This window comes from Gymnoscopelus microlampas (genome assembly GCF_963454915.1).
Source record: "Gymnoscopelus microlampas genome assembly, chromosome: 22".
Classification (NCBI taxonomy): Eukaryota; Metazoa; Chordata; class Actinopteri; order Myctophiformes; family Myctophidae; genus Gymnoscopelus; species Gymnoscopelus microlampas.
Genome location: NC_139959.1, coordinates 44,589,153 through 44,616,757, shown reverse-complemented (window position 1 = coordinate 44,616,757; position 27,605 = coordinate 44,589,153). Strand labels below are relative to the sequence as shown.

The following is a 27,605-nucleotide window of genomic DNA, read 5'->3' as shown; positions in this document are numbered from 1 at the left end:
GACTTCCTCTGGAGTGATCTACGTTTTTGCACCATGCACCATTTGCAGCATTTGCAGTGCTAGCAGCAGCATTCATAATACCAGCTCGAATGCTAAAAATTTTGTTTGCAAAAAAAGACGCAAACTCATCACACTTAGCTTTAGAAGCAGGGAGCGACTCCTTGTAAGCCTGGGGGGGGTTTAAGAGATGTTCAATGGTAGAGAATAAGACTCTGGCATTTTGCTTGTTGTCATTGATAATGCCTGAAAAATATGCTTGCCTTGCCAAGCGCAGTGCTTTGTTATAGGCCACTGTTGACTTCTTAAAAATCTCTAGGTGGACAGTGAGTTTGTTTTTTCTCCAAATTCGCTCAGCTCTACGACATTCTTTCTTGAGTGAGCGCATGTGCTCGTTGATCCAGGGTGTTACTCTAGCTGGGGTCGAGTACTCTGTCCTTCTCTGGTAACAGCCTGTCAGCCTGTCATGTTGCAACAGGTTGTAACAGGTTGTAACAGGTTGTAACAGGTTGTAACAGGTGGTAACAGGTTGTAACAGGTGGTAACAGGTGGTAACAGGTTGTAACAGGTTGTAACAGGTTGTAACAGGTTGTAACAGGTGGTAACAGGTTGTAACAGGTTACAACAGGTTACAACAGGTGGTAACAGGTTGTAACAGGTTGTAACAGGTTGTAACAGGTTGTAACAGGTTGTAACAGGTTGTAAATTGTGGTAACAGGTTTTAACAGGTTGTAAATTGTGGTAACAGGCTGTAACAGGTGGTAACAGGTTGTAACAGGTTGTAACAGGTTGTAACAGGTTGTAAATTGTGGTAACAGGTTGTAACAGGTGGTAACAGGTTGTAACAGGTTGTAAATTGTGGTAACAGGTTTTAACAGGTTGTAAATTGTGGTAACAGGCTGTAACAGGTGGTAACAGGTTGTAACAGGTTGTAACAGGTTGTAACAGGTTGTAAATTGTGGTAACAGGTTGTAACAGGTGGTAACAGGTTGTAACAGGTTGTAAATTGTGGTAACAGGCTGTAACAGGTGGTAACAGGTTGTAACAGGTTGTAAATTGTGGTAACAGGTTGTAACAGGTTGTAACAGGTTGTAAGAGGTTGTAACAGGTTGTAATAGGTTGTAACAGGCTGTAACGGGCGGTAACAGGTTGTAACAGGTTGTAACAGGTTGTAACAGGTTGTAACAGGCTGTAACAGGCGGTAACAGGTGGTAACAGGTGGTAACAGGTGGTAACAGGTGGTAACAGGCGGTAACAGGTTGTAACAGGTTGTAACAGGCTGTAACAGGTTGTAACAGGTGGTAACAGGTGGTAACAGGTGGTAACAGGTGGTAACAGGTGGTAACAGGTGGTAACAGGCGGTAACAGGTTGTAACAGGCTGTAACAGGTTGTAACAGGTGGTAACAGGTGGTAACAGGTGGTAACAGGTGGTAACAGGTGGTAACAGGTGGTAACAGGTGGTAACAGGTGGTAACAGGTGGTAACAGGCTGTAACAGGCGGTAACAGGCTGTAACAGGTGGTAACAGGTGGTAACAGGCTGTAACAGGCGGTAACAGGCTGTAACAGGTGGTAACAGGTGGTAACAGGTTGTAACAGGTGTTAACAGGTGTTAAAAGGTTGTAACAGGCGGTAACAGGCGTTAACAGGTGGTAACAGGTTGTAACAGGCTGTAACAGGCTGTAACAGGCGGTAACAGTCGGTAACAGGTTGTAACAGGTGGTAACAGGTTGTAACAGGTGGTAACAGGTTGTAACAGGTTGTAACAGGTGGTAACAGGTGGTAACAGGTGGTAACAGGCTGTAACAGGCTGTAACAGGCTGTAACAGGCTGTAACAGGCGGTAACAGGCTGTAACAGGTGGTAACAGGTGGTAACAGGTTGTAACAGGTGGTAACAGGTGGTAACAGGTTGTAACAGGCTGTAACAGGTGGTAACAGGTGGTAACAGGTGGTAACAGGCGGTAACAGGCGGTAACATTGTGTCCTCTCCCCCAGAGCTTCTAGAAGCTCCGTCAGAGGCTGATGAGTTGGAGGCTGTGACCAAAGCCAAGGTCCTCTACCGCTCCTGTATGAATGAATGTGAGTCTCACACACACACACACACACACACACACACACACACACACACACACACACACACACACACACACACACACACACACACACACATACACACACTGTCCTGGCCTTTCAGGCAGACATAGTGTTTTCTCTCTAAACGTAGAGACAACAGTGATTAGTTGTCATGACGACGTTCATGTCAGCGTTTAGGAAACAGAAACACTCTGGAGGACGTTTGAGTGTTTGGTGAACTTTAACCCATTAACACATCGCGTGCCAATCGCGTAGATCTACGCAAACTGTTGATATTATGAAAATCCATGTTAAAGGAGAATTTTGGACTAAAGTTGTATTACCTTTTCTATGATGTTATGATATCTTAGGATGAATGGTACAGTAGAAATTTTTCATAACTCCACCCCTGGTCCACCACAGCTTAAAAAGGTGCGCGGATAGGCCTTAGGTTAGATCACATATTTTAATAGCATTTTTTTGGTTTTTGTGAGAGATCTGACGTTCATAGTGACAGAACACTGTCCAAAAAACAAAAACAGTGTTCTGTCACTATGAAAATCAGATCTCACCAAAAAAAAGAAAGAAAAAAAAACTATTACAATATGTGATCTAACCTAAGGCCTATCCGCTTCAACTGTAAGTGAGATTCCCCATTCTAGTGAATGAGGCAGCTTAGAGGGCTTTTAAGCTCTGGCGGACCAGGGGTGGAGTTATGACATTTTTCTACTGTACCATTCATCCTAAGATATCATAACATCATAGAAAAGGTAATAAAACTTTAGTCCAAAATTCTCCTTTAATTCGAAAAAAGTGGACTTTCCGAATGTTTTGATCCATTTCCGGTTTCCGGTAGGACGACCGGAAACAGAATTATATGGGTTCCTTTTTTTTTTCTGATCGCATCCGCTTCCTGTCTGGGATCCAGTTTTAAACGTAATTTTCTCCTTGTAGTTTTTTCTCCTTGTCGATTACTGTTTAACATAAACCGTTCTAACTACAACATGGCGGCTCCGTTTGACACGTGGTCTTCGCTGGTAGACACGGGGACATCTGCACGATGTTTACAAACACATAGTCTAAACCAGTTGTGCACGATTGGCCAATACGCTTGTGCAAGGACGCGCTGTGATTGGCCAGTAGCCACTTTGAGTGACAGTTGGGGCAAACGCTCTCACCAAAACATTATTTACGATTCTGTGCCTATCGCTACATAACTCGAACGGCGCTGAGTCGACCAGCAGACCATCGGCTGGTCGACGCGGGCACTCGCGCCTGAAGGCGCTTGGGCGCCTCTCCTCGGCCTCAAGGTCTGCTGAGTCGGCGCGCCTCCGTCATGGTCCAAAACTATACTTTATCGGCGAAAAGAAATAGTCCGCGGTGGTTTGAAAAAGGCACTTCCGCGTTGGCCACAGAAGGGGGCGAGTTTACAGCACAACTGGTTTAGACTTTGTAATGTCGCTTACAAACAGTGCATCGCGCATTCTTAAGGATTTTAACGGGGTCTATGGCGACGTGAAAAAAAACAATAAAACAACAATAAAACCTTGGCTCTGGTGAGTACATTATGAGATTAACCTCTGGCGGTCAATGTGTTAAGACCAGGAACGTGTTTGTTTAACCACTTTAACCATTATTTTGTACTTTGGGCTGTTCAAAAACCGCACACTGTGTGCGTGTGCGTGTGTGTGTGTGTGTGTGTGTGTGTGTGTGTGTGCGTGTGTGTGTGTGTGTGTATGTGTATGTGTGTGTGTGTGTGTGTGTGTGTGTGTGTGTGTGTGTGTGTGTGTGTGTGTGTGTGTGTGTGTGTGTGTGTGTGTGTGTGTGTGTGTGTGTGTGTGTGTGTGTGCGTGTGTGTGTGTGTGTGTGGTCAGCCATCCTGGAGCAGCTGGACATTAAGCCCATACTGAAGACGCTGAAACAGGCGGAGTTCCGCTGGCCCGTGCTGGGGGAGGGGCTAGGAGGGGCGTGGCAGTGGTTGCCGGGCCAATGGAACCTCCTGAAGACATTGGCCGAGATGAGGAGCCAGCACAGCAAGAGCGTTCTGATTCGCCTGTACATCTCGCCCGACGACAAGAACTCCTCCCACTACGTCATCAAGGTCAGAGTTGAAGCCAGCCTGTTGTACTTTTATTTTTAAATTTGGTCATTTTCTGATTTTATCAGACACGCCCACTTCCTTTGCAAAACTCCATTTTAACCCTGTGAGACCTGAAGCCGATTCTACATGTCTCCTAAATCCCAACAGTTTTCTGAAAAACGTATGTTTTTATATCAGTGGTGCTCAATCTTTTTCATGTCAAGGACCCCCAAAATGATATGCATGTGGCCGCCGACCCCCATCAAAATGTGTTGTTCCAGGGACCCCCCCAGAAGCAACGATTTGAGTTAAAAATGTTTGCTTTAAATATATATATATTCAAAGATTTGCACACATTTTTCACGATTTTTCAAAAATAGCAGATCTACAAGCTCATAGCGCGGCACTCGGTGCCGCGCTACGAGCTTGTAGATCTGCTATTTTTGAATAGCCCAAGGTGTAAAATAATGCTTTTTTAGCTCAAATCTAAAAATGACACAGTTCCAGGTCTTAATGGGTTAAGTTCCTTGGGAAATGTGTGAATACATGTGTCTCTGTGTTATTAATATATTATTATTATTATATTCATGTCTCCAGATGGATCAGGCCTACCTGTCTCTATCATCCAGAGAAGATTACATCACCAACACCTCGTCTGCCAGAGCTGTGAGTCTGACATCTCATTATCTATTTATTTATACATGTGCAGAGTGCTATCCTATACTATACTATACTCAGGGGAGCACCAAATACATAAATGAATAAATTTTGCCGCGACACGTCTGGCAGGATGGATAAAACAAGAGGGATACATGGATAACTTGCCTGCTCCTGTTATCAATTGTTTGCACTATGTTGACGTGCTCTTTGCTTTTCTCATGCTTATCAAAAGCCGGGTGACTGAAATGATTTGTCTCTGTGTAAAAGGCGCTGCTTTTATCCGCCAGATTGGGACGTTCACGTCAGTGTTGATTTTGACAGCACATTTTGATTTAGTTTTAGTCATAGTCTTTTGAATAAAATTCCATTTAGTTTTAGTCATATTTTAGTCATCTGAAACGTTTTAGTTTTTGTCTAGTTTTAGTCGACTAAACATCACAACATTATAGGCGACTAAATCTACAGTTGATTTAGTCGACTAAAATGTATGTTGGCGGTGCCTTGATGGCGTCGTAATGGCTGATTTTACACTTGGTTGCATGCTGAAAATAGCCGATCTACAAGCTCACAACGCGTCGCGCTGTGACGCGTTGTGAGCTTGTAGATCGGCTATTTTCAGAGCGCAACACCCGAGCGCATCCAAACATAAAATGACTTGTCTTTTAGTTCTACTGGATCTCTTCTCCACTAGATCCCTCACTGACATTTTAGTCTAGTTTTTATTCGTTGACGAAATTGTCAATATATTTAGTCTTAGTTTTAGTCATCATAGCCTAGTTTTTATGGAGTTTTTATTTAGTTTTCGTCAGTGAAAAAAGGTAGTCGACCAACATTTTTAGTCATAGTTTTAGTCGACGAAATAAACACTGGCTCACGGCATATTTTGCACCATCACGGTGCGTTCATCATCGGTGACGAGTGGCTGTAACACAGCCAGCAGCGTGGTGCGTGTGAGTCGCGCGACTGACTGTGTCTGTGTGTCAGGGTTCGAGGCCACACTCACACAATCACGTGCAGCCTAATGGCTGTGTGTGTATGGGGCCGACGCGTGCTTTAGCGTGATTGTGTGAGTGTGGCTTCAGGATAGGGTTGCCACCTCTCAGAAATGGAAATAAGGGACGCGTCGACCGCGCATGTGCGCATTTTTGGGGCGGATTTTGGAGTTTGTTTTGTTACTTTATTTCCGTTTTAGGGTTAGGTTACGCGAGAGCGCTTCCCTTCGTCTGATGTGCCGTGCAGCATGCATGTTGACCACGCATGCTGCACCAGTTATGTGAACCCCTGACTATACTGTTCTCAAAGTGGGGTCCGGGGACCCCCAGGGGTACTTGAGGGGGTTCCAGGGGGTCCCCAGCTAAATGATGGATAGGAACCAAATGGACCCTTATGGGTCTGTAACTCTGAGAGTGTACAATTTTTTACACTCTCAGAGTTAAATTAACATTGATTATACAATATGAATTGGGGTCCCAGAGGTATAAATGCCATTAAATGGGGGTCCGTAGCCTAATGCATGTCAAACTGGGGGGTCCTTGAAATTAAAACGGTTGAGAATCACTGCTAGAGAGCCGTAAAAAAACTTCTCTTATTGGGGTCCCTGGGTTATCTTTTCGAATGGGGGTCCGCGGGCTAATAAGTGTCAATTTGGGGGTCCTTGACATGAAAAAGTTTGAGAACCACTGTACTATACTATCCTAACCTCTCCTCTCCTCGTTGTATATCTACAGTATGTTTTAGCACACGTCACATGTTCAGACAACAGGTCGCCACAACTGCCATCATGCATGTATAGGCTTTGTTTGGTCTACTTGTAATTGTTCACTATACAGATGTGATTTTTTTCAAAACTTCAAATGTCCTGCCATCGCCAAGACAGTACATTTTCAGGGGATTCCCAGGGCAATAAGAGGGACAAAGAAGGGCATTTAAAATGCTGAATTATTTTGATGATCACTGCTTTTATGATGCTAATTAATTTGAGCAACTGGTCAAGGACCTCTTCAAATCACCTTTTGCCTCATATTGAGTCTGACACCTTCTTCAACACACATTCTTTTGTTCTCATGTATATGGATGTCTGTTGAAGGGAAAAACGGGGGTGTGTAGTGACAACTTCTTTTCAGGGGCAAAACAGTGCATTTTTAAGGGCAGAACAGGGAGGGGAAAAAAAGTGCATTTTCAGGGCACTTTCAGGGAAAGAACAGTAACGTGTGAAGTTTTGAAGTGGCACATCTGTACATGTATGTCTTTGCAGTCCCTAATATCCGTATTCCATTACTGAGCCTCTCTCTCTCTTCTCTCTCTCTCTCTCTCTCTCTCTCTCTCTCTCTCTTTCTCTCTCTCTGTCTCTCTCTCTCTCTCTCTCTCTCTCTCCCTCCACAGTACCGCTCAGCTCTCCTCAGTCTCATGGTGGACGTAGCGGTGATGCTAGGCGCTCCGGAGACGGCAGCATTGACCCAGATGGAAGAAGCTCTCGCCTTCGAGACCAAGCTAGCTCACGTAAAAAATACATCATATAATACCACTCCGTCTGTCTGTCCGTCCGTCTGAGAACAGCTATTCTGTGGCACCGTTGGGCCGATGACAGTGAAACTGTGCACACACACTTTCAGATCGGCCTGTTACAGCGCCGGTTTTTCATATTTCTCATGTTCCATCCTGCATTGGCTAGGATTGGCTTCCAAAATGTGCAGGATTGGTCTGTTTTGAACCAAATGCCTCAAATCAAAACAGTGGCGTGCACAGACATTTTGAGGGGCAGGTGCTCAAGTAAATTATACTTTTTTTTGTTCACTTGGTCTGCTCTTTTTTCCCCTCTACACCTATACCTCTTTGCCAAAAATAGCAGATCTACAAGCCCACAACGCCTCGCGCTGCGAGGCGTTGTGAGCTTGTAGATCTGCTATTTTTGGTTAAAGTTCTCCTCAGAAAAGTCAACGGGACAGTCAACCCCGACCACGTTCAATAGAAAATATATAAATAAAAGGCTTTCGGGGGTGAAATTCATGGAGTGGGTGTTGTGGAACATTTGCCACTCACAAAAGATATACAATTTAACTTTAGTTTTATTGAAAAAGTTACCTAGCATTACTTTAACACATTTTATGATATTACTCCAACAGAATTTGGTCCAAATGTCAGGCAAATCAGTACAAATTTGGAACATTACTGGCCCACAATAACCTACCTGACCTGTGCTCCGAGGGGCACTTATTCTAGTTGTGTATTGATTTACTCTCAGTGTGTTTAGTGTATTATGTGTTTACTGAGTGTGTACAGCACGTTGGTCCAACGCTGTTGTTTTAAATGTGCACACAGTGGCTTGGATACATTGACCCTCATTTATCAATGCGGTGCAGCCTAAATAATGGGCGCACGCCGAGATCACCGCACCTTTCGGCATTTATCAATATATCCTGACGTGGGCTTCATCCTACGGTACGCTGAGATCTCACGTCTGGTCGAGACCAGTTGTTGACGTTGGCTGCACCCGTTTATTCCATTCTAGACCTGCGGAGCAGCATTGTCTGACAGGCATCTGGACACATAACCCACTCCTAAATGTGTATATCTACACTAATAAATAATCCCTGTGAAAATATAACATTTTACAAAGTAATTTAAACAAATTGCTTTAACTGTCATTCAGATAAGATTGTAGATCTGGCTGCATTGAAAATAGCAGATCTACAAGCTCACAAGCCGACGCGTTGTAAGCTTGTAGATCTGCTATTTTCAAAAATATACGAGCGCTTTTGCGTGTGTGAGAGAGAGAGAGGCGTGTGCATGTGTGCGTGCGTGCGTGTGTGTGTGTGTGTGTGTGTGTGTGTGTTTGTGTTAGGGACTTGACAGGCAGCGAGGTGAGGCGAGCCAGCGAAACTCTTTATTTGGTCGTATTTTGGTTCTTCATGTCGTAAAATCGGGGTGTTTCGAGACTATTATATATGACACTCGTTTTCAGCCGTGACATTTATCAACGCTGGGACCAAATGTACGCTCGGATCAGCTGTGTAGGATGTGTTGATAAATGTGACTTCGACGTTGGTGGACGGCCGAACATATGGCAAAATATACGCCGGTTTATACGCTGCGTTGATAAATGAGAGCCAGTGTATCCATGCAGAGCTATAAGTTCCTGTTCTGCGTTCTTCTTCACACAGATCCTCATTCCCTATGAGAACAGGACCAGTGAGAGCATGTACAACAGATACACTCTGTCCCGTCTGCAACGAGCCATACCACAGGTAATGTAAGGACGGCCCTCTCCTCCCCTCCCTCTCCTCTCCTCTAAAATGATGTAAGTGATGTAAGTTATGTAAGAGATGTAGAGATGTAAGAGATGTACAATAGCTCTGCACACTCTCATAGACGTTATGCAAAGCCCTGCCCATCAATCGGTCAATTAGAGAGTCAGTGGTGTAAAGTAACTAAGTACATTTACTTAAGTACTGTACTTGAGTACAATTTTGAGGTATTTGTACTTTACTCGAGTATTTCCAATTTACAATACTTTTACTTCTACTCCACTACATCTCTGAGGCAAATATTGTACTTTTACTCCACTACAATTATTTGAAAACTTTAGTTACTAGTTACTTTTCATATATAAATTATTAAATTATAAAACATACAGTAACCACTTTAAACCTATTTTATACCTAGGCTATTTGAAATTAGCAGATCTACAAGCTCACAACGTGTCGCGTCGCGACGCGTTGTGACCTTGTAGATCTGCTATTTTCAAATATTTAGTACTTTCACTTTTGGTACTTTAAGTACATTTTGATGCCAATACTTTTGTACTTTTACTCAAGTGCATTTTTAATTCCGGACTATTACTTGTAATGGAGTACTTCTATATTGCAGTATTGGTACTTTTACTTAAGTAAAGAATTTGAGTACTTTTTCCACCACTGATTAGAGTAGTAGGATAATACAATGTATTATACGTGGGAACAATGAAGACATTATTAATAAGTAGTATCATGTGTTCATTGTCTCCTACAGTTTGACTGGATGGACTATGTGTAGATCTATAATTAGATCTATAAGCAGTATGTTTATGTCTCCTACAGTTTGACTGGATGGACTATGTGTAGATCTATAATTAGATCTATAAGCAGTATGTTTATGTCTCCTACAGTTTGACTGGATGGACTATGTCCAGACAGTGATCTCCTCTAAAGGAGATCCAGACATCACCATCTCCTCCTCGGAGCCCGTCATCGTCAGAGCTCCTCAATACTTCAAGGAGCTGTTCAAGCTCATCAACGCCACAGAACCCAGGTACTATTATTATTATTATTATTATTACTAGACCATACCCGGTGAAGGGCGCGCGGAGGCGAAAGTAGTTGCAAACTTGGGGTTAATGCACGTCCTGTCGCGCGGTTTCTCCCCCGCGCGCGTCCCGTCGTGGCCCCCCCCGGCCCGCGGTCACCCCTCCCCACGGGCAGATATATATATATATATATATATAACAGCACGGAGAATGGCGTAGGCATGTTACTCGCCCCCCCCCCGCCCGCCCCGGGTCCCGTCGCAAACACACACACACACACACACACACACACACACACACACACACACACACACACACACACACACACACACACACACACACACACACACACACACAGAGATCGTACAGCGCGTTTGTTTATATCCAAGTGATTATCAATGATAGCGGCTACACCAGGCGCGCGGATACGCGAGTCCCCCATACGCAGACTTTTAAAATAGGACTGGATGTAAAAGTGCGCGTGTGCTGTGCGTATGTGCATCGTGTGGCGTGTGTGTGTGTGTGTGTGCGTATGTGCATCGTGTGTGTGTGTGTGTGCGTATGTGCATCGCGTGTACGAAAAAAAGTCTGCTGTGTTTCCTTTTTCCACAGTAAATGCACTCAGAGAGTGGGCGGGGTCTATGGTGTTCAAGGAGTGTAGTTGCCATGTAGGCATATTGTAAGCGGCTTAGGGCCAATATTGGTGGTATTGTGTTTTGGCGTTGGTTGTGAAAGTGCAGGTGGGTGTGGTGGGGACGCGTTGTGAGCTTGTAGATCGGCTGTTTTCCAAGAGGCAAGGTATATATGTGTGAAGGCGCTTCGTTTGGCCTTCTTTTCATAGACCTCGTTGCTTGTAGGGTTTCGTTTCGTTTGGCCTTGTTTTCGTAGACCTTGCTGCTTGTTTCTCTCGCGAAACCTGGCAACGACGCATGCGCAGTTTGATCAAGAGTCGACCCAAGACACAAGACAGCAGCTACCACCCGTGAGGTTACTAGAATTATAGTAGGATGATTATGTCATAAGGTCTTAAGGTCAGTAAATCCCACCAGCGTCTCTACTTCTTGCGGCAGCTTAGAAAGTTCAAGGTCAGTAAAACAGCTATGATACATTTCTATAGGTCAGTCATTGAGAGCGTGCTCACCTTTTCCATGCTTGTCTGGTACGGCAATACAACCGCACAGGACAAGACACGGTTGGAGAGGGTTACACGTCAGGCAGCTAGGATAATTGGTTCGAGCCTTCCATCGCTGTCATCACTCTATCCCACTAGATTGGTGAAGAGGGCTAAAAAAATCATAGCCGACCATTCCCATCCAGCCCACTACCTTTTCAATCTCCTCCCATCAGGTAGGAGATATGGCAGCATTGGGAGTAGAACCTCCCGTTTTAGAGACAGCACATACCTCCAAGCAGTCAGGCACCTTAACGACACTCTTGCACTACATACACAAACTAGACGGTATGCACTTTAAGTATGCACTTTAAAAATGGCTACATAATTGCACTAAGCAGTTTCTTCTACTGTCTGTACTGTATACATGAGCCAAAGCTGCAGCTTGGTCCTGGTTTGGTTCTGTTTCTTGTGTCTCTTTTTGCTCTTGTCTTTGTGCTGTTGTTTATTGTGTTGTCTTGTATGTGAGAGGAAGCACCAAGACAATTTCCTATCAAACTTGTTTTGAAATGGCAAATAAATACTTGAACTTGAACTTGAACTATGTGTGTACTCTATAATACATACTGTATGTAGAGACAGTTTTACTGAAAGGCCATCAAAAGCCTAGAGCGTATGAGAGAAACATGGGGTCTATATAGCAGTGGTACTCAAACTTTTTCATGTCAAGGACCCCCAGTTTGACATGCATCTTTAGGCTACGGACCCCCATTGAATGGCATTTTTATCCCTGGGACCCCAATTTATATTGTAAAACCAATGTTAATTTAACTCTGAGAGTGTCCAAATGGAACCAAATGGACCCGTTAGGGTCCATTTGGTTCCATTTGTACACTCTCAGAGTTACAGACCCATTAGGGTCCATTTGGTTCCTAACTATCCATCATTTAGCTGGGGACCCCCTGGAGCTCCCTCGGGACCCGACCCGACTTTGAGAACCAATGGTCTATAGTGCCCAACTTTATCGGCGCCTCAGTGTGGCTGCAGAGTGAGTGGACACACGGACACACCGGCGCTTCTGATTGAAGTGATTTTGAATGTGATCGTCATTACAATTTCACTGTAAATCCACAGAAGTGTGACTGTTAATTCCTTGGGTCAATATGTTGTGTTTCTATCAGCAGTTGCCAGTTAAAGGGTCTACACCATGAATTTTAACTTTTTCCTCATTTTTGTGTGTTTCTGGTCTCCCCCGAGCATGCAGGCTTTCATAGGCTATCTGTGTTTTTTATGTAAATTGGTCTGAAAACAGTCCGTCAGATTTGTTCCCCCTGCTCCTGTTCCCCCCATCTGTCTGGGAACAATTCCTCCCGTTTTTCAGTTCTAACAAAAAAAAAACTTTACTTTTTCCACACAGAACCAGGACATAACATGCATACAAACTGGCTCAATAGCGCCCCGTGCCAAACAGGACAATGTGGTATTGCATGTGAAAGTGCTTTATAAGCCAGAGAGAAGTTAGTGTGAATGAGTATATCTGAGGCTTGATTTAGGCTCAAACCTTTTGAAAAACGTTTGAGGGACATAAACAATATGATATTAAATAGGGATGTCCGATTTTATCGGCCTCCCGATATTATCGGCCGATATTAGCATAAAAATTGATATCGGGAAAATATCGGTATCGGTTTTTGAATTTTTTTTTTTTTTTTTTTTTTTTTTTTTTTTTTTTTTGGCTTTATAAATAAGTTACAGGAGTTCTTACTGTATATGGTGTGTGTGATATGAAATTTGAGCTTACCCTAATCACAATAATCCCCGCATATATCGGTATCGGTTGATATCGGTATCGGTAATTAAGAGTTGGACAATATCGGTATATCGGTTATCGGTAAAAAAGCCAATATCGGACAACCCTAATATTAAATATTATTATAATTTTTTAAATTCATGGTGTAGACCCTTTAAGCTTATCAAAGACAAATACAATGTTTGATCTGTGTTTGCTTTGGCCACACCAGAGCATTGTGTTGAATTCATCCAGAACATAAGCAGATTGCTGTCATTTAACGTTCTCTATAAGCAGCGATGTGTGAGTGATAGTTCTGTGTATCAAATATTATTTAAATATCATTCCAAGGCAACGTGACTCTTCCATGGGCAGAGAGGGAGAGAGAGAGAGAGCAAAATATTGCATTGGGGATAATGGTTTACTCAGCCTGGTCTTAAAGGCATCGGGAACGCTGATTGGTTTTATTGTTACAAGACCCAGACCACACCTATGCATAATATATGCATAAATTAACACGTAGAGCAGGTGTTTTAGGGATAAGGCTAGCGTGGGAAGATAGCGACTTTTGCACAAGAACGCCCCTTGTGCCATTATGCTAAATCTTTAAATAATGGGTGGGCCAAGATAGAGCCTTATATATCCCCCACCCCAAAAAAACAAGAATAGCAGATCGGCCATTATTGCAACGTTTGTGTGTGTGCGTCTCTCTCTCTCTCTCTCTCTCTCTCTCTCTCTCTCTCTCTCTCTCTCTCTCTCTCTCTCTCTCTCTCTCTCTCTCTCTCTCTCTCTCTCTCTCTCTCTCTCTCTCTCTGTGTCTATGTCTCTCTCCCAGGACGGTAGCCAACTATGTTCAGTGGAGAACGGTCTTTTCTCGGATCACGACTCTCAGCCGCCGTTTCCTGTACCGATACCTGGACTTTGCACGGGTACACACACACACACACACACACACACACACACACACACACACACACACACACACACACACACACACACACACACACACACACACACACACACACACACACACACACAGACACACACACACACACACACACACACACACACACACACAGACACACACACACAGACACACAGGCACACACACACACACACACACACACACACACACACACACACACACACACACACACACACACACACACACACACACACACACACACACACACACACACAGCGCTAACGGTCCCCCGTGCTTCTCCTCCAGGTAACCACGGGGACGACCTCGCTGACCCCGCGCTGGGACAAGTGTGTAAACTACGTAGAGAACACACTGATCTACGCCACCGGACGACTGTTTGTCAACACACACTTCCAGGAGGACAAGAAGCACATGGTGCGTGTGTGTGTGTGTGTGTGTGTGTGTGTGTGTGTGTGTGTGTGTGTGTGTGTGTGTGTGTGTGTGTGTATGTAGAGTGTGTGTTCTTGGACAGCGTCGTATAGGAATCTCTTTCACACGCGTGTTGCTGTCAGTGAATAAAGATATAGTCGACACAATGACGTAAACACAACAAAAAGGTGATAATAACTAAGCTATGACTAAGACTAAATATATTGAACATTTTGACAAATATTGCCTTTTTTTGTTGACTTAGGTATAAAATAGGGCTCAAGTGGTTCATTTATGTTTTATAATATAATCATTTATATCTGCAAAGTAACTAGTATCTAAAGTTTTCAAATCATTGTAGTGGAGTAAAAGTACAATATTTGCCTCTGAGATGTATTGGAGTAGATGTAGAGTATATGTACTTAGTTACTTTACACCACTGCCTCTATGTTATAACGTCTGAGTGTCTCACTACTTCTCTCAGACGTTATAAATACTGGGTGAACGGTGACCTCTAGTGGCGTATTGCTGCTATACTTCAGTTCACTGAAACTACACTAAAAGTAAAACCTTTGATTAAAGTGTGTGTGTGTGTGTCTGTCTGTCTGTCTGTCTGTCTGTCTGTCTGTCTGTCTGTCTGTCTGTCTGTCTGTCTGTCTGTGTGTGTGTGTGTGTGTGTGTGTGTGTGTGTGTGTGTGTGTGTGTGTGTGTGTGTGTGTATGTGTAGATGGAGGAGCTGATAGAGGGAGTGCGCTGGGCGTTCATTGACATGCTGCAGAAGGAGAACGAGTGGATGGACACGCCCACTAAGAAGAGAGCCACTGAGAAGGTAAAGCCTCATTACCATACTGACCCCTGACCCCTGACCGCTAACCTCTAACCCAGGGGTGATGATGTAGAGCAGGGTTCCCCAATTACTTTTCCCCAAGGGCCAAATTATGTCTCGGCTACGAAGCTGAGGGCCAGGGACATTTTTTTTGTTTTTTATTCGTTTTTTTTCTATAATCGAGCTAATTTGACACTGTTATTTTAGGCCTGGGATTCTTAAAGGACGACTTCACCACTTTTCAACATATCTTCATATAATAGGTCCTCACTAATGCTCATGATAAAATGGTACCATTGTTTTCTAATCAGTCTGTGTCTCAGAGGAGGGCTGTAGACAGTTCAGAAACCCGTCTACCAGTGACATCATCGATGGGGGAATCCAAGCTAATAGAAACTGCAGGCTTTGTATTCCTGGAAAGTTGCAATGCAATAAAAGATCCCATTGTTCTCGCCTTAAATAAAATCAGAATACAAAAATTGTAATCTTCTTGGAAAAAAAAATCCTGCCCAACGATGATGTCACTGGTAGACGGGTTTCTGGACTGTCCACAGCCCTTCTATGAGACACAGACCAAGTAGGAAAAAATGGTATCATTTTATCATGAGCATTAGTGAGGACCTATTATATGTAGGGTGACCACCTTCAAACAGACCCATTGAGGGGCAGACGTGTCCGTTCCGCGGGACATCGCGGGACACATGCACATGCGCGCAGCGCGCGTGCATGAGGACCTCCCGTGCATTCTGGAAACAAAATAAGTCTGCTTGAAAAGTAATACAGATTAACAGCAGCCAGTTGTACATACTGAAAATCAAATAAGTCCAGAATCAACAATTGACTTACATATGTGTTTGTCAGTCTGCTTGAACAGTAATACAGATATTATTTTTCAATAAAAAAAAAAACAAAGAAAAAAAAACACTTTTTTTTTTACAAGAGCCGTCGCGGGCCGCACAGTTGCCTCTCACGGCCGCAAATGGCCCGCGGGCCGCCTATTGCGGAACCCTGATGTAGAGGAACACTATATTTCCACACTTACTCCAGAGGGACACATTGCATATACTGTCAGAGGGCAAGACACCTCTTATATCTGTATTTTAACCTTTGTTTGTGCATTAATTCACAAACGTACTTCGCCATATTCTATGTCACGCAAAAATCGCAAAAGTAGCCGATCTACAAGCTCAAAACGTGTCACAGTGCGACGCGTTTTGAGCTTGTAGATCTGCTATTTTCGAATTGGAATCCCGAAAATTTAACATTTTTATATAATTTCAACTTCATTTAGTTTATGAACTTAAATACAAACACATTGGACATAAAAAAGACAATAGAATGTTAATACTAGTCATCAAAGGTGTAGTGAAATGAAAAATATGTTTTTCACACTTTTAGAGCATATCCGTGGTCATCATATGGGCATATCTAACAATAGATGCCAAAAAAAAAGAAAAAAAAAAACATTTTTGTGTATTTTTTATATCTAAAGTCCCTAAAAAGCCAATCTTAATGACTTCCTGTAAACGAAAACGTGCTGCGTGATGACATAACGCAGCCTTCATGAATATAAATGAATCTTGATTACATGCACCTGTTTGATTCCCATAGCTGCACGTTCTTCAAACACAGGTGATTTTAATTACAGAGATACTCTGTTTTGAATCTGATTGAAGATGAGTGTATTACTCATTTTAAACTTCATATGCACACTAAAATATGTATCTGAAAACATTATAGGTTAGAAATAAGCCAGGTAGTAGCAAACGTGCTTCACTGGCCGTCTCTCTCTCACTTGTAAACAAACACTAGCCGTGTTGCGCACGGCTGAAGTGATTGAGATCCAACGTCCCATAGCCTGAAGGGATGGGACCTTCTGATTGGTTTAGAGTCGGTTGAGCCGACGTTTCAGACTGAACCTTCAAAATAAAATGACCGAAAATGTCACTGCAGTGCGTCTTTAAACTACTAATATAGACTGAAGTCATTAAAGCGGGTCATGTGTGCATGTTAGGAATCATAACAGCTGAAATCAATAATATAATCACTATTCTGATATTAACCTGCGGGTTCTCTGTCTCTCTCTCTCTGTCTCTGTCTCTCTGTCTCTGTCTCTCTGTCTCTGTCTCTCTGTCTCTGTCCTTCTCTCTCTCTCTCTCTCTCTCTCTCTCTCTCTCTCTCTCTCTCTCTCTCTCTCTCTCTCTCTCTCTCTCTCTCTCTCTCTCTCTCTCTCTCTCTCTCTCTCTCTCTGTCTCTCCGTCTCTCTCTCTCTCTCTCTCTGTCTCTCTCTCTCTCTCTCTCTCTCTCTCTCTCTCTCTCTCTCTCTCTCTCTCTCTCTCTCTCTCTCTCTCTCTCTCTCTCTCTCTCTCTCTGTCTCTCTCTCTCCCTCCAGGCCCATGCTGTCCTAGCTAAAGTAGGATACCCAGACTTCATATTAAATGACACCTACGTCAATGAAGACATCAAGCAGGTGAGAGGCCGTTAGAAAATGTGTTTTAACGTGTCGTTTTAGAAGGAAATAAGTCTCTAAGACTTTGTTGTGTTTCATCCTTGAACTAGTCTCGTGTCACCAGACTGTTGCCTCCCACAATTTACAAATGTTTCCAGCATTCAGTCTGGGACTCGGAAGCTCTGATAATGTGTAAGGGGAAAGCGGATGCCCCTCCCCTACCCACGTCCGTTTCAGCATTGTGCAGTGGTGCAAAGGAGTCCGACTGGAATCAACGAATCTCATAAACATTGCTTATGTCTACTAGTGTCTTCTTTCACAGTTTTTCTGGCGTTAATTCCATGATACCTTTCTCAGTTTTCTGTGACAAACAATCCTCGCACAAATCACATGAATCTACCGCTCCTATGACTCTATGCTTCACAAATAACATGAATCTACCGCTCCTATGACTATGCTTCCGCCTCGGTTCTGTTTCCACTGGGACTACAGGTCCGCGGGCACCGCGTCGTGATTGGTCGAATGTCTTTCCGGTCTGAACAACTTCTGTTACACAGCTTTCGGGAAGTGGAGTTCCAGACTCTATATAGCATTCAGAGATTGTGGAATAGTTGTCTGATGACACGAGACTATCCTTGAACCATCCGCTGTAACCTGGTGCTCTAAATACATTTCTAAGCTAATCTAAAGTGTGGTTCATATAATATATTAAAAGACCCATATGGATGTTTTATAGCTGTCGTTCAAAGAGAAGGATTACTATGGCAACGTGATGCAGACCCTGCGTGTCATCGGCCAATCAGACGTGGCCTGGCTCAGGAAGACCGTCCCCCGAACAGAGTGAGTAGTAGCGGTCACTTCCTGTCCACTTCCTTTTCACTTCCTGTTCACTTCCTCTAACTCTGAGAGTGTGCAAATGGATCCGAATCGACCCACAAGGGTCTATTTGTGTGTGTGTGTGTGTGTGTGTGTGTGTGTGTGTGTGTGTGTGTGTGTGTGTGTGTGTGTGTGTGTGTGTGTGTGTGTGTGTGTGTGTGTGTGTGTGTGTGTGTGTGTGTGTGTGTGTGTGTGTGTGGCAGCCCAGCTGCTCATCCAGGCTCTTGTCATCTCCCGCCTGGACTACTGCAACTGGCTGGTGCTCCGGCATCAGACCTCTGGAGCTTGTTCAGAAAGCTGCGGCTCGTCTGGTGTTCAACCGCCCCAAGTTCTCCCACACAACTATCCTTCTCCGTTCTCTACACCATTGGTTCTCAAAGTGGGGTCCGGGGACCCCCAGGGGTCCTTGAGGGAGTTCCAGGGGGTCCCCAGATAAATGATTGATAGTTAGGAACCAAATGGACCCTTATGGGTCTGTAACTCAAATGGGTCCATTTGGTTCCATTTGTACACTCTCAGAGTTAAATTAACATTGGTTTTACAATGTGAATTGGGGTCCCAGAGGTATGAATGCCATTAAATGGGGGTCCATAGCCTAATACATGTCAAACAGGGGGGGTCCTTGAAATTAAAATGGTTGAGAATCACTGCTAGAGACCTTCTCTCCACCTCTTTATTAAACAGAAAATGCATTTTCGTTTCAGTTTCATTTCCAATTTCATCCAATCAGGATAGGGAACTCAATCAGGATACAGATTAAACAAGTGAAAATGGAAGTGATGACACTAAGAAATGAGCAGACAAAATTGGAACTGGAACACTAAACAAATTAAGCTTAAAAATGGGTACTTTCTCCTGATTGGCTGAGATTTTGACACCTACCGAAAAATGTATTTTCTGTTTATTAAAGAGCTGGAGAGACAGGGAGACTCCTGTTCCTGAACAAAGACTCTATAGCAATGATTACTATCACAATATAGTGCTTTAACCTTTTAACAAATTACTTTTTGTTTTAACCAAAAAATATCACTACCCTACCTTTAAATATATAGCTGATATATAGCACTTTTACCTTAGCGCTAGGTATACTCTTAGTTGCTTGTTTTAGCAGGAAATGCACTTAAGACTTCTGGTGATTAGTAGTGTGTGTGTGTGTGTGTGTGTGTGTGTGTGTGTGTGTGTGTGTGTGTGTGTGTGTGTGTGTGTGTGTACGCGTTTCCATTTACCATTTTACGCCACTTCCTGTTTTTCACTTCGTCATAGTGATGCTGTGTGTGTGTGTGTTCAGGTGGTTCACTAATCCCACGACGGTCAACGCCTTCTACAGCTCCTCCACCAATCAGATCCGTAAGACATTTAATTATCCTATTCATATATCAGCAGCTACAGGGACGTGCACAGATAGACTCTAGGTGGTGCTAGAGCACCTGCCCTTTGCCCTCTTGACCAGAAGTGCCCTTTTGAAAAAAAGAAAAAAAAAACGTTTTTTTTTTTTCTTTTCAGTTTACAGCAGGGGTCTTCAACAGGGGGTCCGGGACCCCTAGGGGGTCCTCAGAGTTACTACAGGGGGTCCGCCAAATCTTTATGTGATATGATTTTTCTTTTTACCATAACCACTCGAAACCTAGCATCCCTTTTCTGAGGAGAACTTTAGCCAAAAATAGCAGATCTACAAGCTCTCAACGCCTCGCAGCGTGAGGCGTTGTGAGCTTGTAGATCTGCTATTTTTGGCAAAGAGGTATAGGTGTAGAGGGAAAAAAGAGCAGACCAAGTAAACAAAAAAAAGTATAATATACTTGAGCACCTGTCCCTCAAAATGTCTGTGCACGCCACTGAGCAGCTACAGGGTCTAAAAACACTAACATAATACCATAACACACTTATCACACTAACACTCAGTGGTGGAAAAAGTACTCAAATTCTCTACTTAAGTAAAAGTACCAATAATGCAATATAAAAATACTCTGATACAAGTAAAAGTCCAGAATTAAAAATGTACTTGAGTAAAAGTACAAAAGTATTGGCATCAAAATGTACTTAAAGTACCAAAAGTAAAAGTACTAAATATTTGAAAATAGCCTGTGTATAAAATAGGGCTAAAGTGGTTAATGTGTGTTTCATTATATCATAGTTTATATCTGAAAAGTAACTAGTAACTAAAGTTTTCAAATAATTGTAGTGGAGTAAAAGTACAATATATTCCTCTGAGATGTAGTGGAGTAGAAGTAAAAGTATTGGAAATTGGAAATACTCAAGTAAAGTACAAATACCTCAAAAAAGTTCAGTTTTTAAATATGAAAAATAAAGAAAGTGAAGATGAATGTCATAGAACCTTTAAAGAAGCTGCTGAATGTGTTTAGTGAAACGCTGGCTTTTTCAGAGTTACAAATAATTAGATGTTTTTCTCATTCCAGGATTTCCTGCAGGAGAGCTTCAGAAACCGTTCTTCTGGGGTAGAGAGTACCCGCGGTAAGCTTTACCATAGACTGTATAAAAGACATGTTAAAGTCACATGACCAGACTGTATGAAAGACATGTTAAAGTCACATGACCAGACTCTATTACCATAGACTGTATGAAACACATGTTAAAGTCACATGACCAGACTCTATTACCATAGACTGTATAAAAGACATGTTTAAAGTCACATGACCAGACTCTATTACCATAGACTGTATAAAAGACATGTTAAAGTCACATGACCAGACTCTATTACCATAGACTGTATAAAAGACATGTTAAAGTCACATGACCAGACTCTATTACCATAGACTGTATAAAAGACATGTTAAAGTCACATGACCAGACTCTATTACCATAGACTGTATAAAAGACATGTTTAAAGTCACATGACCAGACTCTATTACCATAGACTGTATAAAAGACATGTTAAAGTCACATGACCAGACTCTATTACCATAGACTGTATAAAAGACATGTTAAAGTCACATGACCAGACTCTATTACCATAGACTGTATGAAAGACATGTTAAAGTCACATGACCAGACTCTATTACCATAGACTGTATAAAAGACATGTTTAAAGTCACATGACCAGACTCTATTACCATAGACTGTATAAAAGACATGTTAAAGTCACATGACCAGACTCTATTACCATAGACTGTATGAAAGACATGTTAAAGTCACATGACCAGACTCTATTACCATAGACTGTATAAAAGACATGTTTAAAGTCACATGACCAGACTCTATTACCATAGACTGTATAAAAGACATGTTTAAAGTCACATGACCAGACTCTATTACCATAGACTGTATAAAAGACATGTTTAAAGTCACATGACCAGACTCTATTACCATAGACTGTATAAAAGACATGTTAAAGTCACATGACCAGACTCTATTACCATAGACTGTATAAAAGACATGTTAAAGTCACATGACCAGACTCTATTACCATAGACTGTATAAAAGACATGTTTAAAGTCACATGACCAGACTCTATTACCATAGACTGTATAAAAGACATGTTAAAGTCACATGACCAGACTCTATTACCATAGACTGTATAAAAGACATGTTTAAAGTCACATGACCAGACTCTATTACCATAGACTGTATAAAAGACATGTTAAAGTCACATGACCAGACTCTATTACCATAGACTGTATAAAAGACATGTTAAAGTCACATGACCAGACTCTATTACCATAGACTGTATGAAAGACATGTTAAAGTCACATGACCAGACTCTATTACCATAGACTGTATAAAAGACATGTTAAAGTCACATGACCAGACTCTATTACCATAGACTGTATGAAAGACATGTTAAAGTCACATGACCAGACTCTATTACCATAGACTGTATGAAAGACATGTTAAAGTCACATGACCAGACTCTATTACCATAGACTGTATAAAAGACATGTTAAAGTCACATGACCAGACTCTATTACCATAGACTGTATGAAAGACATGTTAAAGTCACATGACCAGACTCTATTACCATAGACTGTATAAAAGACATGTTCAAAGTCACATGACCAGACTCTATTACCATAGACTGTATGAAAGACATGTTTAAAGTCACATGACCAGACTCTATTACCATAGACTGTATAAAAGACATGTTAAAGTCACATGACCAGACTCTATTACCATAGACTGTATAAAAGACATGTTTAAAGTCACATGACCAGACTCTATTACCATAGACTATATAAAAGACATGTTAAAGTCACATGACCAGACTCTATTACCATAGACTGTATAAAAGACATGTTAAAGTCACATGACCAGACTCTATTACCATAGACTGTATAAAAGACATGTTTAAAGTCACATGACCAGACTCTATTACCATAGACTATATAAAAGACATGTTAAAGTCACATGACCAGACTCTATTACCATAGACTGTATAAAAGACATGTTAAAGTCACATGACCAGACTCTATTACCATAGACTGTATAAAAGACATGTTAAAGTCACATGACCAGACTCTATTACCATAGACTGTATAAAAGACATGTTTAAAGTCACATGACCAGACTCTATTACCATAGACTGTATAAAAGACATGTTAAAGTCACATGACCAGACTCTATTACCATAGACTGTATAAAAGACATGTTAAAGTCACATGACCAGACTCTATTACCATAGACTGTATAAAAGACATGTTAAAGTCACATGACCAGACTCTATTACCATAGACTGTATAAAAGACATGTTAAAGTCACATGACCAGACTCTATTACCATAGACTATATAAAAGACATGTTTAAAGTCACATGACCAGACTCTATTACCATAGACTGTATAAAAGACATGTTTAAAGTCACATGACCAGACTCTATTACCATAGACTGTATAAAAGACATGTTAAAGTCACATGACCAGACTCTATTACCATAGACTGTATAAAAGACATGTTTAAAGTCACATGACCAGACTCTATTACCATAGACTATATAAAAGACATGTTTAAAGTCACATGACCAGACTCTATTACCATAGACTGTATAAAAGACATGTTTAAAGTCACATGACCAGACTCTATTACCATAGACTGTATAAAAGACATGTTTAAAGTCACATGACCAGACTCTATTACCATAGACTGTATAAAAGACATGTTTAAAGTCACATGACCAGACTCTATTACCATAGACTATATAAAAGACATGTTTAAAGTCACATGACCAGACTCTATTACCATAGACTGTATAAAAGACATGTTAAAGTCACATGACCAGACTCTATTACCATAGACTGTATAAAAGACATGTTAAAGTCACATGACCAGACTCTATTACCATAGACTGTATAAAAGACATGTTAAAGTCACATGACCAGACTCTATTACCATAGACTGTATAAAAGACATGTTAAAGTCACATGACCAGACTCTATTACCATAGACTGTATAAAAGACATGTTTAAAGTCACATGACCAGACTCTATTACCATAGACTATATAAAAGACATGTTTAAAGTCACATGACCAGACTCTATTACCATAGACTGTATAAAAGACATGTTAAAGTCACATGACCAGACTCTATTACCATAGACTGTATAAAAGACATGTTAAAGTCACATGACCAGACTCTATTACCATAGACTGTATAAAAGACATGTTTAAAGTCACATGACCAGACTCTATTACCATAGACTATATAAAAGACATGTTTAAAGTCACATGACCAGACTCTATTACCATAGACTATATAAAAGACATGTTTAAAGTCACATGACCAGACTCTATTACCATAGACTATATAAAAGACATGTTTAAAGTCACATGACCAGACTCTATTACCATAGACTGTATAAAAGACATGTTTAAAGTCACATGACCAGACTCTATTACCATAGACTGTATAAAAGACATGTTTAAAGTCACATGACCAGACTCTATTACCATAGACTGTATAAAAGACATGTTTAAAGTCACATGACCAGACTCTATTACCATAGACTGTATAAAAGACATGTTAAAGTCACATGACCAGACTCTATTACCATAGACTGTATAAAAGACATGTTAAAGTCACATGACCAGACTCTATTACCATAGACTGTATAAAAGACATGTTTAAAGTCACATGACCAGACTCTATTACCATAGACTATATAAAAGACATGTTTAAAGTCACATGACCAGACTCTATTACCATAGACTATATAAAAGACATGTTTAAAGTCACATGACCAGACTCTATTACCATAGACTATATAAAAGACATGTTTAAAGTCACATGACCAGACTCTATTACCATAGACTGTATAAAAGACATGTTTAAAGTCACATGACCAGACTCTATTACCATAGACTGTATAAAAGACATGTTAAAGTCACATGACCAGACTCTATTACCATAGACTGTATAAAAGACATGTTAAAGTCACTTGACCAGACTCTATTACCATAGACTGTATAAAAGACATGTTAAAGTCACATGACCAGACTCTATTACCATAGACTGTATAAAAGACATGTTAAAGTCACATGACCAGACTCTATTACCATAGACTGTATAAAAGACATGTTTAAAGTCACATGACCAGACTCTATTACCATAGACTGTATAAAAGACATGTTTAAAGTCACATGACCAGACTCTATTACCATAGACTGTATAAAAGACATGTTTAAAGTCACATGACCAGACTCTATTACCATAGACTATATAAAAGACATGTTTAAAGTCACATGACCAGACTCTATTACCATATACTGTATGAAAGACATGTTTAAAGTCACATGACCAGACTCTATTACCATAGACTGTATAAAAGACATGTTTAAAGTCACATGACCAGACTCTATTACCATATACTGTATGAAAGACATGTTTAAAGTCACATGACCAGACTCTATTACCATAGACTGTATAAAAGACATGTTTAAAGTCACATGACCAGACTCTATTACCATAGACTATATAAAAGACATGTTTAAAGTCACATGACCAGACTCTATTACCATAGACTGTATAAAAGACATGTTTAAAGTCACATGACCAGACTCTATTACCATAGACTATATAAAAGACATGTTAAAGTCACATGACCAGACTCTATTACCATAGACTGTATAAAAGACATGTTTAAAGTCACATGACCAGACTCTATTACCATAGACTATATAAAAGACATGTTTAAAGTCACATGACCAGACTCTATTACCATAGACTGTATAAAAGACATGTTTAAAGTCACATGACCAGACTCTATTACCATAGACTATATAAAAGACATGTTAAAGTCACATGACCAGACTCTATTACCATAGACTGTATAAAAGACATGTTTAAAGTCACATGACCAGACTCTATTACCATAGACTGTATAAAAGACATGTTTAAAGTCACATGACCAGACTCTATTACCATAGACTGTATAAAAGACATGTTAAAGTCACATGACCAGACTCTATTACCATAGACTATATAAAAGACATGTTTAAAGTCACATGACCAGACTCTATTACCATAGACTGTATGAAAGACATGTTAAAGTCACATGACCAGACTCTATTACCATAGACTATATACTCTATTACCATAGACTATATAAAAGACATGTTTAAAGTCACATGACCAGACTCTATTACCATAGACTGTATAAAAGACATGTTTAAAGTCACATGACCAGACTCTATTACCATAGACTGTATAAAAGACATGTTTAAAGTCACATGACCAGACTCTATTACCATAGACTATATAAAAGACATGTTTAAAGTCACATGACCAGACTCTATTACCATAGACTGTATAAAAGACATGTTTAAAGTCACATGACCAGACTCTATTACCATAGACTGTATAAAAGACATGTTTAAAGTCACATGACCAGACTCTATTACCATAGACTATATAAAAGACATGTTTAAAGTCACATGACCAGACTCTATTACCATAGACTGTATAAAAGACATGTTTAAAGTCACATGACCAGACTCTATTACCATAGACTATATAAAAGACATGTTAAAGTCACATGACCAGACTCTATTACCATAGACTGTATAAAAGACATGTTTAAAGTCACATGACCAGACTCTATTACCATAGACTGTATAAAAGACATGTTTAAAGTCACATGACCAGACTCTATTACCATAGACTGTATAAAAGACATGTTTAAAGTCACATGACCAGACTCTATTACCATAGACTGTATAAAAGACATGTTAAAGTCACATGACCAGACTCTATTACCATAGACTATATAAAAGACATGTTTAAAGTCACATGACCAGACTCTATTACCATAGACTGTATAAAAGACATGTTTAAAGTCACATGACCAGACTCTATTACCATAGACTGTATAAAAGACATTTTTAAAGTCACATGACCAGACTCTATTACCATAGACTGTATAAAAGACATGTTTAAAGTCACATGACCAGACTCTATTACCATAGACTGTATAAAAGACATGTTAAAGTCACATGACCAGACTCTATTACCATAGACTATATAAAAGACATGTTTAAAGTCACATGACCAGACTCTATTACCATAGACTGTATGAAAGACATGTTAAAGTCACATGACCAGACTCTATTACCATAGACTATATACTCTATTACCATAGACTATATAAAAGACATGTTTAAAGTCACATGACCAGACTCTATTACCATAGACTGTATAAAAGACATGTTTAAAGTCACATGACCAGACTCTATTACCATAGACTGTATAAAAGACATGTTTAAAGTCACATGACCAGACTCTATTACCATAGACTATATAAAAGACATGTTTAAAGTCACATGACCAGACTCTATTACCATAGACTGTATAAAAGACATGTTTAAAGTCACATGACCAGACTCTATTACCATAGACTATATAAAAGACATGTTAAAGTCACATGACCAGACTCTATTACCATAGACTGTATAAAAGACATGTTTAAAGTCACATGACCAGACTCTATTACCATAGACTATATAAAAGACATGTTTAAAGTCACATGACCAGACTCTATTACCATAGACTGTATAAAAGACATGTTTAAAGTCACATGACCAGACTCTATTACCATAGACTGTATAAAAGACATGTTAAAGTCACATGACCAGACTCTATTACCATAGACTGTATAAAAGACATGTTT

General features: G+C 40.8%; 1 protein-coding gene and 1 long non-coding RNA gene across 2 annotated transcripts in view; one reads left to right on the top strand and one right to left on the bottom strand.

Moving 5' to 3' along the window:
• Positions 1-27,605, bottom strand: part of LOC311039202 — a 765,206-nt gene that overhangs the window by 518,564 nt on the left and 219,037 nt on the right. The gene's annotated exons all lie outside the window — the stretch shown is intronic.
• Positions 1-27,605, top strand: part of phex (phosphate regulating endopeptidase homolog, X-linked) — a gene marked incomplete at its 5' end in the record, with an annotated part of 52,922 nt that overhangs the window by 4,618 nt on the left and 20,699 nt on the right. Inside the window, 13 exons of the mRNA XM_084048703.1 lie at positions 1,993-2,076; positions 3,945-4,171; positions 4,748-4,816; positions 7,193-7,309; positions 8,971-9,054; positions 9,954-10,096; positions 13,827-13,920; positions 14,223-14,351; positions 15,073-15,174; positions 17,564-17,641; positions 18,357-18,460; positions 19,785-19,843; positions 20,911-20,965. Of these exons, the coding sequence (XP_083904829.1) occupies positions 1,993-2,076; positions 3,945-4,171; positions 4,748-4,816; positions 7,193-7,309; positions 8,971-9,054; positions 9,954-10,096; positions 13,827-13,920; positions 14,223-14,351; positions 15,073-15,174; positions 17,564-17,641; positions 18,357-18,460; positions 19,785-19,843; positions 20,911-20,965 (1,345 nt within the window). The remainder of the gene's footprint in view (positions 1-1,992; positions 2,077-3,944; positions 4,172-4,747; positions 4,817-7,192; positions 7,310-8,970; positions 9,055-9,953; positions 10,097-13,826; positions 13,921-14,222; positions 14,352-15,072; positions 15,175-17,563; positions 17,642-18,356; positions 18,461-19,784; positions 19,844-20,910; positions 20,966-27,605) is intronic.